At 50.1% G+C, this 13,177-nt stretch overlaps 1 protein-coding gene across 1 annotated transcript in view; it reads left to right on the forward strand.

Annotated features, from left to right (window-relative positions):
* PTPRF (protein tyrosine phosphatase, receptor type F) overlaps nt 1-13,177 on the forward strand; it is a 307,937-nt gene that overhangs the window by 247,013 nt on the left and 47,747 nt on the right. The window contains exons 15-18 of the mRNA XM_009287280.1: nt 4,285-4,311; nt 6,613-6,730; nt 9,004-9,582; nt 10,226-10,323. Coding sequence (XP_009285555.1) covers nt 4,285-4,311; nt 6,613-6,730; nt 9,004-9,582; nt 10,226-10,323 — 822 coding nt within the window. The remainder of the gene's footprint in view (nt 1-4,284; nt 4,312-6,612; nt 6,731-9,003; nt 9,583-10,225; nt 10,324-13,177) is intronic.

Below are 13,177 nucleotides of genomic sequence, written 5' to 3' on the forward strand. Positions count from 1 at the left end.
AACATCAGCAGAGAAGTGGGGGCCCTGGTGCTGGAGAGATCACATTTTATTTTACAGCCTCTTGCCTAGGGAGAGTAATCAGTTGTTAGGAAGGTCCTGCGATGGAGCTGAGGCCTCTCCCTCCCCTCTGTGGCTGCTCCTCTGACTGATTACCTGCGTCAGACTTCTTTGTGCCTTCCAGTCTGAGCTCTCACCTCCTGATGGACAAGCAAATGTGACCATGCTCTGTGGAGGACCGCCCAGGGAGAGCGTGTGTATGGCCGCAGAGCTGGGTCAGATATCCGCACCATCTCCTGCACAGGCCCTGCCCATCGTGGCTCAGCCAGGTCCCATGGTGGGCAATGGCAGAAGATTCATTTCTGTGCCCTGGGTCTTGTGCACAATGCATCCAAGCACTGAGAGAGTGCCTTTGAAAGGAGCAGGGGCACCAGTGCAGGGTCTCAGCTGCACTCCACCGCTCTCATACAAGTCCTTGCTGGCTTGAGGGAGCAGGGGATAGCAGGGCCATGGGGCCCAAGCACTAGGTTCTTCAGGGGAGGGCAGGGGCCCACCTGCTTTCCTTGGTCTCCAATCCCTGGGCAGCTGCAGTGTATCAGGAGGAGCAGTGGGCTTGATCCCCTCCATCCCTTCCCAGGTACCAGTCCTATGTGCCCTGCAGAGCTTAGTGCTGAGCAGCGCCAGGCGGCAGTGCTGAGTCTGGAGCACCGGGCACAAAGGAGGCAGCAGGGCCAGGGGAGGACAGGCCTTCCTCTTCAGGTTCCCATGCAAGCATGACTCTTGTTTGCTCTTTCCAAGACAGGCAGCTAGACCCTGCGTGAATCTGGCTGTTGATCCAGTGTCCTGCTCCCAGCCTGCTTGTCCTCAGCCCAGACTGGAATGTCTTGAGGGGGGACTTTCTCCCCATGCTGCAGTGTGGCCTCGACAACTGCTCCTGCCCTCAACTGTGCAGCATATTTGCCAGGGAACCTGCTGCCTGCATCGCTCTGGGGATGCGTTCTGCACATGAGTCTCGGCTGCTTACAGCCCTCTGCAGATCCAGCCTGCCCAGAGAGCTTTGCAATGCTTCTTCTTCTGGGAGCTGGCTGGGTACAGCTGGGTACAGCTGGGTCAGGCTTTGTGGAGGAGGGACTCCTGCCACCTTCTTCTCCTGCTCTGCAAACAGAGTCATGGCAGGGGAGAGGTGTGCTGCCCACAAGAAGGGCTGCAGGCTGACAGGAAGATTGTGTGGTCTTCGCAGGTAGCACTTCTCCATCCAGCATGCAGACCGAGTGCACATCCCACCAGCTTGCTCCAGAAGAGCAGGAAGAAGTAACAGCAAGCACTTCAAGCTGTTGGATTGAGATCAAAGGAGAAAGGGGAAGCAGAGACCCTATTCTCCCTGGGCAGTGCCCACCCCAGGCATAACACAGAGGAATTTACAGCCTCCCTCTTTCTCTGGGTGATAGTCAAGGATCTTTATCTGAATCTACTTGGAACAACTCCTCATGCATGTGTACTCATCTAGGTAAGAGTCTGGTGTGGAGGTGAGAGGTACTCTGCTTTGTAAGTGGAACAAAACTGAAAGGCATCATCCAAGAGGCATTTCAGTAATGGACAAAGGTGAAGTTCTGGAGCCCTCAGACCCCTCCGCATCCCACAAGCTGAGCACCCAAGTTTACATCTGGAGTTTCACTGTTGCGCCACAGTCACTGAAGCAGAGAGGAGAAGGATCTGCAGGAAAACTGCAATATCCACTTCCCATAGTTGGGGCTGTTTAGGAGGGCTTGAGTCTGTCTTTTGCAAGAGCCATGGTCAGGGAAAACAGCCATTCCCTGGTGAGACATGACTATGCTGTGCGGTGTTGAAGTGTAAAATGAAACATTAAAGCATTGCAGCTGCCATAAATACACACGGTTAGCTTTAGCACTTCCCTGAGCCATCCTGCCTTATGCACACAGCACTGTCTGAGTTCTTTTTATGACAGCTCCTGGGCTTTTCAGATCAATTTGTCTTACTGACCAACCTTAAACAGTTAAGAAGCAATTGAGCTAGTTTAAGGAAGGAAGTGTTTTGATCTGCAGATGATATTTTCATAATGAGACTGAATTTATACCAGGGTATTTATGCAGGCCTGGCTTTTCACTGTTACTCCTTCAGCACAGATCTCAAGGCGTTTCTTTGCACTCTCTGATGCAAGATTAAAGTCCACTGAAACATAAGAGCAAACAGAGTTTGAACGTTAAATGCTTGGTCTAAAATCCTAGTGGTTGATAAACTCCCTGCTGTGGTGTGAGAGGCTGTGAGATGCAGTAGCTTCCTAAGCCTGGGTCTGCTCCAGTGTTCGTTGCAGTGGGGTGTCACCTTCTGCTCCTACAGCTACATGGAGGCGGGTTGGGGTGTTACCATCCACATGGCCCCCATCCACCAGGGACATGGTATTGGAGCAAAAGTGTACTTCTGGGAGAAAGAGCTACCAGGCCTCGTATCCTTCCTGCAGCAAGACTTTTGCCAGGTTTTAGATCAGCAGGGCAGAGCATGTGGCTGTTGACCACGGTGTGGGCTGGCTGGCGCAGGTAGGACGTCAACAGTAATGACTTGGGTTCATCTAAGCATGCAACACTAGAAATAACTCCAAGATGTGTGTGGAAAGAGGGCCTTTAGTGACCATAATACTTAGTGAGGGCCTTGGCTTTATAGGAAGTCTTTAGGGACAACTTGACCTCTTTGCTGAAATTAAATTTTAAGATGGTTTAGGGGGATAATTCTACTGCAGTCTCATGGCATCAAATAAGTGAACTATAATAAAATCTAGAAGAACGTTTCTCCAATAGCTGCTTCTTTCTGATTTTAGAGAATAAAATAACAAATATTTTGAAGGTATGCCATGTATTTTACTGCTGAGGAGAGTACTCTGCCACTGTGATAGGCTGCAGCCTGTGAAAGCCACCTCAAATAGCCTGAGTACAAAAGGCAACTTGTAGCTTTAATACCATTTAGTACTTCTGCCGCACTTGCAGTTTCCCAGGCACTTCAGCAGTGTTAGCTGGGCTTCACGGTGTCCTGAAGAAGTCAGCATCTGAGCACCATTTCACAGCTGGCAGCTCAAGGCTCAGAAGCAAGGCTTGCCAAGGCTCACACTGTGAGTCAGGGGCAATAATACCTATCTTCCACTTTCATCTCTGTGCTTGAACCCATCGACCAGTGCTTCCTCCAGGCAGATTTAGTAACCTGAGATGTAACGCATCACCTTGGCTCAGAGAGCTCGCTGTGATCTCTGCAAACCTTACTTTGGTGCATCGACCACAAAGAACAGTGCTACGGGCATGCGTGGCAGCAGCCAAGGTCTGCTAAGTCTCACCACCCCAATGCAGCTTTGATGCCTTAGAATCCCAAATCCAGCCAGAAACCTGTGTGTTCCCTCTTCAGAGCCCTAATTGAGCTGCCATGGCTGGGAATCCACATGAGCTTTTGCTGGGAAATGGTTTGTGTAGAAGTCTTACCTGCAGGGCTGCTCTTTGCAAACGAGTGTTTGCCGTTTGGTGTTGTGTAATTGGGAGTGAGAAGCTGTTTCCTCAGTACATGCACTGGTTTGAGCCTCGCTCCAAGCCACGCAGTGCCGTCAGAGAAGAGCAGCTTAGTGTGGAGCTCTGTGTAAGATCTCAGCCTCTCTTGCACTGTTTACAAAAGACGGCACTGCTCGGTTTTCTGAGGTCCCCAGAGCATTTTCTTGCAAATGATACAGGAAAGAGAAGATCTGTAAATGTTGCATTGGTGCTTCCCTGCAGAGGGTACCCTCTGAGTTTTGTGTGTTGAAGTCTGGTTCTCAACAGGAGATGGTGGCTGGAGGATCACTAGGACAGAAACTGGAGATTAGGCCACAAAACTGTTGTGAGTGACTTGTGGGGCAGCAGTCAGCCCCAGAGCCTTGTTGGTGCAAGCTGTCCCTTCTTGCTTCTGCTCGTGGAAGAGGCAGAAAAGTGCAGACAAAGCCAGAAGGAGAAAGGACTGCAAAGTTAGGAAGTGGTGACCTCTCCATCCATACGAGAAGGAAGCTCTTTGCCCCTGTTTGTGTGAATGATCTCAGACCTACTGCGCAGGCTAGCGGCATGTAGAAAATTGCTCTATGCCATTTCTTCCCTTGGCACAGCCTGTGCCAAGTGACCCTCTGTGTATAAGTGTTGTAATCCCCCCAACCCAGTCCTGCTAACCCCTGCTGTTGTCGTCATCGTCATCCCCTTCCTACATGTTGCCCCTTAAAATTCTGTGTCTCCATTTTTCTCTCCTCCTTCCTTTCTCCCCCGTCAGTGGAGAGCTGAGGACTCCGTCGACCATGTAAGTACCACTTGTGTGTATTCCAGGTTGGAAAAGAGGGGTTTGGTAAATCGATTTGTGAATTTTGTAGACACAGTGCTGTCAAAACATCCCTTTCACTCCCTTAATGAGGCTGGAGAGTTACATTGTGAAACCTTCCACAAGCAGCAAATCCAGAGAAAATTGGCATTTAGATTGCTAATAAATGCAGAAAAGCAATTGACATTTCCTATAATCTGTATTTCCAGCTTGTTGCCGTACAGTTTTAGGCAGGCTCAAGTGATCGACTCAGGAGGTGCATCCTACTTTCTGCAGTAGTTGGCCCACTGAGTTACACGGTAAAATTAGATACATAATCTTTAAACCACATTGATCGTAGTCATGAAAAATAACCTACACTCTCAACCGTGACCTTTGGCTGAAACACAGATAGTAATAAGAAAACAATCACATTTAAACAGTTAAATCCAATTTTTCCCACATAATTTTGAAATATAAATTTGGAGGAACAAACTAGAAAATGACCTTTTTAGAGTCAGCAGTTCAATTATGTGCCCTACTGTGAGCTTCCCTGGCACAATGCATTTCTCCTCCTGCTTTATATGGAGGATTCTCGCTTGGAGTGGCTTTGTCATGACAGCGCTGTATTTACATTACGCAATCAGACCTTCTTTCATCCATCCCTCGTCTCTCTCCCCTCCTTGGAGCTCACTTGCTTTGCTCCTGGTGGCATGCTTTTGCGTGAGAATTTCTCTTTGCATGGATTTGGGAGGAGGTAATTCTCTTGGGATGTTCAGAGTCTGCAGGTTTTGTGTGAGTGCTTCCCCTGCGGGTCCATTGGCACCGATCGGACTGCGTGTCCACTCACCCGCACACACGATCTGCTGCAGGGGCGGAGTTGGGATCGGACTGTGGTTCACACGGTGATTTTGGTGGGGTTCTTGTTGGTGCTTGTTGATTTTTCTGTGGGCTGGCTGGTTCCACAACGGTAACATGGTGATTTTGATGAGTAAGCCTGGGCAGGTAACCTGAACCAGCAGCACTGACTGGAAATCAGCAGGTTTAATAGTGTGGGTGTTTGTGAGTGATGGGAGACTGGCTGTGCTCTGAGAGCAACCACAGGCATCCCTCATACCCCTCAAGCTGGCAGGGGTCCCCCGGGCAGAGATCAGACCCCGAGAGCAGCCTCTAACAGTGCCCATGCTGCCTGTCCTCAGCAACTCGAGCTTAACCCTCTCAATCTCTGCTCTTCTCCTTGTCTGAAAGGGTAAATAACCAGCCCGGAGCCTCTGCCTCCTTTCCAAAAGCTTCCCCAGCCCCTTCTCCAGTCCGGTTGTCTCTTGCTCCCTGACGTGATGGGTTATTAGTGCTAATGGCTTTCACAGCACCCACAGATGAACGCAGTTCAGGGGTACCTGCCCTGAGCTCGCAGACATCTGCTGGAAGCTGTTGAGCTCACTGTGCTTGCTCGTTTGCAGGCCTGGCCAACTGGGCTTGGCACAAGTCATGTTGCCGCTGGAGGCCAGGAGGGAGGAGCGGTGCTCCCCTCTTTGATCTCAAATTGAAGTGCGGAGCCATGCCCTCCTCCTGCCCAGAGGAAGCCAGAGCATGCAAGGGTGCTAGCACCCTGCCGAGTCCGCCCTCCTCCCAGACCTCCCACGGCGCAGGGTTTTCCCTCCAGGTCTTGCCAACGCCTTGCGCTGACCCCATCCCATCCTTACAACACCGTGCCTGGCAGGGAGGGTGAACACGGTGCTGTAGCGCTGCAGGTGCTCCTCCTTGCCCGGGGCCTCCCGCCTGGCGTGGCCGTGCTGCTGCCTGTGTTGCTTCTCTGTGCTCCCTGCGGCTCTGCTGCAAGAGGCAACTTTAAAATCCCCAAATTAGCCCCCAAGAGGTTTCCGCAGCCAGCTGAACTGGCTTTTGCTCTGGTTCACAGCTCCACAGTCCTCTTACTCTCAGACTTGCTGAGGCAGGGTGGCTCTGGCTCCACACAGGACCATCTCTGGAGCAGATCTCCCTCTTGGCAGAAGCCGTGGGAGAGCGCAGCTGCTGACACAGGTTGCTGGTGGGTCCCTGAAAAGGCCAAGTGTTAGAGGCAGGGGTTGAAATTAGGCAGGTGAGTGTTGGAGTGGCAGCGATTGTTGTTTGCTGGCTCTGTGCAAGACGTGTGTGCTTGAGTGCGATGCATGAGCGTGAGCCAGCGAGTGTGTCGGTGTGTTGCTGTTGGAGATGCTGACCCCAGTGCCTTCCTTTTGCTAACTCCAGTAACAAGTATTTGCTCTTCTCGTTTGCCTCTTCTCCGCCTCGTGGATGCGCTCCCAGGAGACGGTCATTGGAGGCCTGCTGCCAGAAACCACCTACTCCGTCACAGTCGCTGCCTACACCACCAAGGGAGATGGTGCCCGCAGCAAGCCGAAAGTCATCACCACCACAGGGGCAGGTGAGTGTGGGGAGCAGATACCACAGCCTTGTAGGGGTGGTGGTAAAACCTCCCAAGAGGTGCACGGGGAGTATGGCCAAGGCATCTGTGCAGAAGGAAGCAAGAGGGCTGGAGATGCTGCAGAGGTACATACTCTTGTGATCTCCAGCCCGCCCTTACAGGCTTTGCCACTGGATCACCTGAGCAAAGTGCAGCAAACAGATGGACAGACGCTGCTGGGCCCATGAAAGAGCAATGAAACTCATGGGTCTGAGCTCATCTGCATAGTCCAGAGACCTGGGAAGAGGAAGTCTGAAAGTCCAGGCCCTCCCTCAGCTTTGGAGTCATGGCCTGTCCTCACGTTGTTCCCGTAGGCGAGTGCCATTTCTTGCTTCCTGCGGTGACTGCAGTGCCGCCTGGGATGGCCCCTGGCACAAGGGGCTCCTCAGAGGTGCTTCTCAGCTCCCCACCCCAGCCATTGCTACTGCTTCCTCCCCACACTTACAGAGCTGAGCCCGGCTGCTCCTAGAGCCATGGTAAAATCTGGAATGCAACAAATCCTGCCATAGGAGTGCTGCGGACACAACTTCTAGGTCTTGGTGATCCCAGCCAGTTTGATTCTGCTATCTCAGTAGAGACTCATACCCTGTGCCTAGTGCAACACAGGAGCCTCAGCCTGGAGCAGGGGCACCCAGGAGTTCATCAGGTGCTTTCCTCCGGATGCGGTCAAGCTTGTCTTTGGCAGTGGCACCAGCTAGTTGACATTGTCTTGTCCCCAATTTCCACTCACTAGACCTGTCCTACAACCGATAATCCTGCTGCTTTCTCACACCAGCCGCAGGAACAGTATTTACCACTTATTATTATGGGAATGCAGCTTGTGCAAACTGAGAGCATTTGTTCCTGGTGCTTTTAAACAAGGAACAGCTTGCCATCTCCTCTGTGCTGCATATGGGGAGCTCCAAAGGTAGTTTCCACTGTCACAATCTCAAATGCTGTCTCCCTTGTGCCTCGCCATGATGTATCCTCTGTTCATCAAATTGCTACAGCTGTCCTATAAACAGGAAAAGCTTCCTAAACGTCCCAGTGTTGCACTGTAAACCACAGTGGGTCTTCCCATGTTATGATGCACACTTAAAGTTAATATTTGGAATCAGCTTTGAAAATAATGTGTCCCTTAATACTAGCTGCTGTTAGACATTGTATTATGAGTGCAAGGAGAATGGCACTGGCAGTGGAAATGTAATTGTATGTCTTAAATACCTACAAAACCACCCCCAGAGCTGTCTTTGTACAGGCTTGTCTGCAGGCTTGACCTCAAAGGGAAGTGTTGGTATCGCCCTCTGATGGCAAAATCGGGGCATAATTCTGTCAAATACATTTTTCTCTTGTGTTCATCTGTGGGCTCATACATTTCAAAACTGTGCGAGGATATTTAACTAGGTTTGGCTACAATCCCATTTTCGTTTTCATATCAATGGCCCCATCCCTTTGATTCTGAGTATCTTCCCTATCAGTTGATTTGTTTACAAATCTGAGCTGATGTGAAGTGAAGACACATCCTTTTTTTAACTGAAGGAGATCAAGGTATTAAACCATCAATTTAAAGCCATCAGTTCCTAACCAATGACGGCAACACCCCTTGATTTGTGCAGCATAAGCAAAAATCCTGTGGAACACTTGTGTTCACCTCGCACATCGACACTGACATCACGAATCTGCTCATCAGCTAAACCAAAATGTATTCTGATGGCAAACAGCCCACCCAGCTCTGCTCGCTGCCTCTGCAGATGGTAAAACTGCAAGGTTTCAGGATGAAATTTGTCTGCCTCCAGACAGATCAGGGCGCTGGACTCGGGCTTCTGTGTATCTGTTGTGGTACAGTGCACCGGGGCCAGCATGGCCTGGTGCTGTGCACTAGCTGGAGTGTCTGAAGACCACTGATTGGGAGGACGGGATTCAGATCTTCTCTGAGATAAATATGATGCTTTGAGGTACCTTAAACCTTTCCTGTAAAAGGGGATGAATTTTGGGGCTGGATATGGCTGACTTTATTGCCTGTTTAGATGGCAGCACATGGGAAAATGGCAGCCAAGAGCTGGCTGGCTCCAGCTTCCCTCGCCACTGGATTAGGGTCGGTCTGCCTCTATCCATGTGAATTGTCTGTCGTCCTCTTCACCCTGTTGTCTGAACTTCCCCACTTTCCTCAATCCTCACGGACTGAGCAGCACGGAAGCGGTCCTTCCTTCCCCTCCTCCCAGGCTATAGATGGTCATTGTGTGTTTATGTTGCAGTCCCGGGGAAGCCCACCATGATGATTAGCACGACAGCCATGAACACAGCCCTCATCCAGTGGCACCCACCCAAGGAGATGGTAGGGGAGCTGCTGGGTTACCGGCTGCAGTACAGACGTCTTGATGAGGAAAAGATCAACACGATAGACTTCGGGAAGAGAGACCATCACTACACTGTGACCAACCTGCACAAGGGGGCCACGTACCTCTTTAAATTGTCTGCCAAGAACAGAGCTGGCCCGGGAGAGGAGTTTGAGAAGGAGATCACTACTGCGGAAGACGTGCCGAGCGGCTTCCCACAGAACCTGCGCGTGGTGGGTCTCACCACTTCCACCACAGAAGTTGCATGGGATCCCCCAGTCTTGGCAGAAAGAAACGGCAAGATCGTCAACTACACAGTGGTATACAGGGACATAAATAGCCAGCAGGACCTGGTTAACATCACCAAGGACACAAGTATCACTTTGATGAATTTGAAGCCCGATACCACTTACGACATCAAAGTGAGGGCCCGCACCAATAAGGGGGTTGGGCCGCTCAGCCCCAGCATCCAGTCCCGGACCATGCCTGTTGAGCAAGGTAAGTGCCCCTCTAACAAACAAGCCCTAACAGCAAGCTCTGCCTCCAGGACAGGGACCTTTGCTTCGGTTCATGAGGCTACGCTCCCCTTTGCTCTGACTAATGAGATCAGGTACTGTGTGGCTCCCTAGTCTAAAACTACTTGGGCGAGGGGAGGCTCAGTGAAGCTTTCCTTAAAGTTGCCGTTTGGGGGGAGAGGGGCGTTGGTGGTAGCTTAATTGCCTTTGTCGCTCCACAGGCACACTTTGCTGTTTTATCTGTACATGAAAGGCTCTTGCTTGAACTGGAGCAGACGGCTGGGTAGGATCATCTGCAGATCCAGTACCTGAGCACCACTGTTCTTTGATCATGGCAAAGGGCCAGAGAGTGTGAGTGGAGGGGGGAGAGAGGAAGGCTACAGTTCAGCCTACAACTTCCTTTCTGTGATGCTGGAAAGTATAGTCAAAAAGCGAAACTCCACTGGAGACTGGAGACTTGGTAAAAGGCTGCTGCTCTTTTCTCCTCATCTCTCACTTCTCTGCTGTAGCTGAACTCTTTGACCTCTGCTGCTGAGTTAGACAAAGAGAGACTTGGAGCCGAGCTGCTGCCTGGCTCCCTCCTGACTTGGCCTTACAGTGCTCAAATATCTTGTTTTTCATTTCAGTGTTTGCTAAGAACTTCCGCGTCAATGCTGTCATGAAAACATCTGTGTTGCTGAGCTGGGAAGTGCCTGACTCCTATAAATCTGCAGTGCCTTTTAAGGTAAGGGTGGGATGCAGAGGACAGGGAGCTCTGCCTGCGGCAGTGAGCAGGACAGTGGAAAGCAGCATCTTGACCTGCCACCTGATGTTTTCAGGCCATCAGACAAGAGACCAGCAGAGCAGGGTCACATTGCTCACTGGCCGGGGGTCTTGTGGAGCTCAGAGCTCCAAGCCCAGGTTAGGTAGCCACTCTTGCTTTTGAGCACCCACGCATGAACCATGGCACACAGTAGAGCACACTGCTGCTTGCTTTCCCTCCTCTCACTCTTCTTAGGCCAGAAGGTGTTGTAGTTTTGTTGATTTCTTTCTGTTCTGATCAATTGTGGAATAGCCAGTAAGCGCTTGGCTCATGGTAACAAAACAGGAGTGAGTGTTGGCTGAAGCACACCAACAGGAAACACCAAGCAGTGAAGGCATGCGCTGGGCAGAGGCGGTCAGAGAATGGGGATGTCTCCGGGATCATAATACGTATTTCTGGCTTCTCACCATCCAGCTAGAAACCCATCTTGACCATAGCAACTTTTGCTAAGTACGCACTCCTCCCTTGATAGTGCCCCTGAATTACTTGCCTTTTCGAAGGGAAATGGAATCTGGTCCGGCACCCCAAATCACTGATGTTTTTCCCATGAGCGGTTGTGGTTGTTCATGCAGTCCCAATCAGTGCTTCACTCCTCCATCGGCTTTCTCAAGTATCTTGTTACCTGGTATCGCTTGGCTGGGGCCTACCGGTCAGGCTGGCCATTGCAGCTTCGTGACAGTGCTTACACAAGCTTGACCTGATTCCTGACTCAGAGTTGAAGCGTGAAAGGTTATAAATGTGATTTAATCCTAACAGATCACCAGGACAAAGTGGTCTGAAAACCAGCCAGTGAATCAGACTAAGAATGACTCCTTCTGCAACATGTCCTGTCTCAAACATCCGGATTGCCTTTATGAGTTACTTCAGAGCATCAGGGCAGATGCATAATCTCAGGGAGTGAAGGAGAAGCATCATCACCCTTCCAGAAGGTGTTACAGGTGTGAGCAGCACAAGATGTGTCAGTGCAGAGGGAACTCTGCAAGAATGGCTGCTGCTCTCTTTTCTCCGGCGCAGTTCTGGATGTAGTGTCATCCACCAGGCTGCAGACAACACTGATGACCCGATGTCTTCCTGCTCTTGTCTGTCCCCCAGAGTGGATCACTGATGTGGGTAAAAGACTAGAGCGTGGTGGACATTTCTGCAGACCTCAGTGCAGCTTCTCTCCCTTAAGAAACAAGACCAACATGTCACATCGCCAAGGATAATCTTCCACTCAGTCTCAGCAGCTATCTGCTGCCTCTGCAAAGGTGGCTGGGGTGGGAGCAGCGTGACTTCCCTTCCTCCTTGTACATGCACCCTGCCATGCTGTGCCTAATGAGAAAATGCAAGGCCTGCATGAGCTGTGGGGGATCCATGGCCAGGGGAATGAGGGGAAGGTCTTGAACTGTATCCACATCAAACTGTGTGAGCACCTCCCCTTCCTTGTTACTAACTCTCCTTGATAAATCCTGAAGCTGAATTACTATGATCAATAGCAGACACTTGTTAACATGCAGACTTTAGCTGAAGCAGACAAGGCTTTTGTGAAGACCTTGTGGTATTCAAAGCTCTCCCAGATGTAGGGTGCATTAAGATCAGTGTTCAGATACCTGGCCGCAAGGAACTTCACAGATCCCTGTTACTTTGCACTCTGCTGAAGAACCAGTCTGCTTCATCTTGCCTTATTCTTGTGGCACGAAGCCCATGTCTCTGTCTGACAGCACAGTGCTAGAAAGGGACAGTGTGACCTTTGGAGCGTTACTACCACATAAGGATGGTGGAGTGGTTGGAGGTAGCCAGGAGCCAAGGACGTAATGCTGATGCCTTGTCTTGGCCTCATAGGTGTGATTGCTTACACAGAGAGTGACTCAGGGTCTGCCCCTGCTGCGGGTTAACCCTCAGATGACACAGGAGCAGATGGCATTAGCCACTTGCTAACTGAAGAGCAATCATGCAAACGAGAGTGTTACAAGGATATTTCTCTAATAGTGTCTTCTTTCTATTAATATTCCCAGACTTGCAGACACACATGAGTCAAGGGCAGGAGCTAAGAGGGTCAGCTCCAGGTCGTTGATTGTGCCACTCAAAAGAAATCCTTAACCTTCAGGACTTTGTGTTTTTATAAACAAGGTTCACCTCTCTCCTCTAATTCAGGCACATGGGATGCTGAGGCCAGAGCCTAATACTGTAACTAGCATAGCACATAAATCTCCATGGGAACAATTAGTGTTATCTACACTTGATAAACAGTCTCATGCTAAATCTATGTCCCAAAGGGTGTCATATTCTACTTTAACAGATTTAATTAAAGTAGATATTGTTCTGACAATGAATAGTGAGGTGCAGGCAGGACTGGTGCTATTTTTTTTATAGGGGATGAACTGAGACCTTAGGAATTTTCATTGCTACCAAATCAATAATGAAGGTTTGAGTTCTCTTTGGGGAATTTTCACAGCTTCTTCTGGTCCAGGAGATAAATTCCTTGTAAAATGTTGCCAAGCAGTTGTGGTGGAGCAGAGGCACTATTCCCTTTCTATTCCAGTGTGCTTGCAAAAAGCTGTTCTGGAGCTTTCAATGGAAAGTGCAAGATAGATACAACCTTCTCCTTGGGGAAACTGCACTTTTCTGAGACACATTCTTCAACTTAAGAGCAGAACAGAAAGCAGCATCACAAGGTATTTTACAAATGGGGAGAAGGAATAGCACCTTTTGAAAATGATTATGATACAGGTTCAGAAATAACCTGAGAATGCTGGGCAGAGCTTTCTCACAGCATGTCCCACGGAATGTAGTAATT

This window comes from Aptenodytes forsteri, unplaced genomic scaffold (assembly GCF_000699145.1).
Source record: "Aptenodytes forsteri isolate BGI_AS27 unplaced genomic scaffold, ASM69914v1 Scaffold119, whole genome shotgun sequence".
In the NCBI taxonomy this organism is placed as follows: domain Eukaryota; kingdom Metazoa; phylum Chordata; class Aves; order Sphenisciformes; family Spheniscidae; genus Aptenodytes; species Aptenodytes forsteri.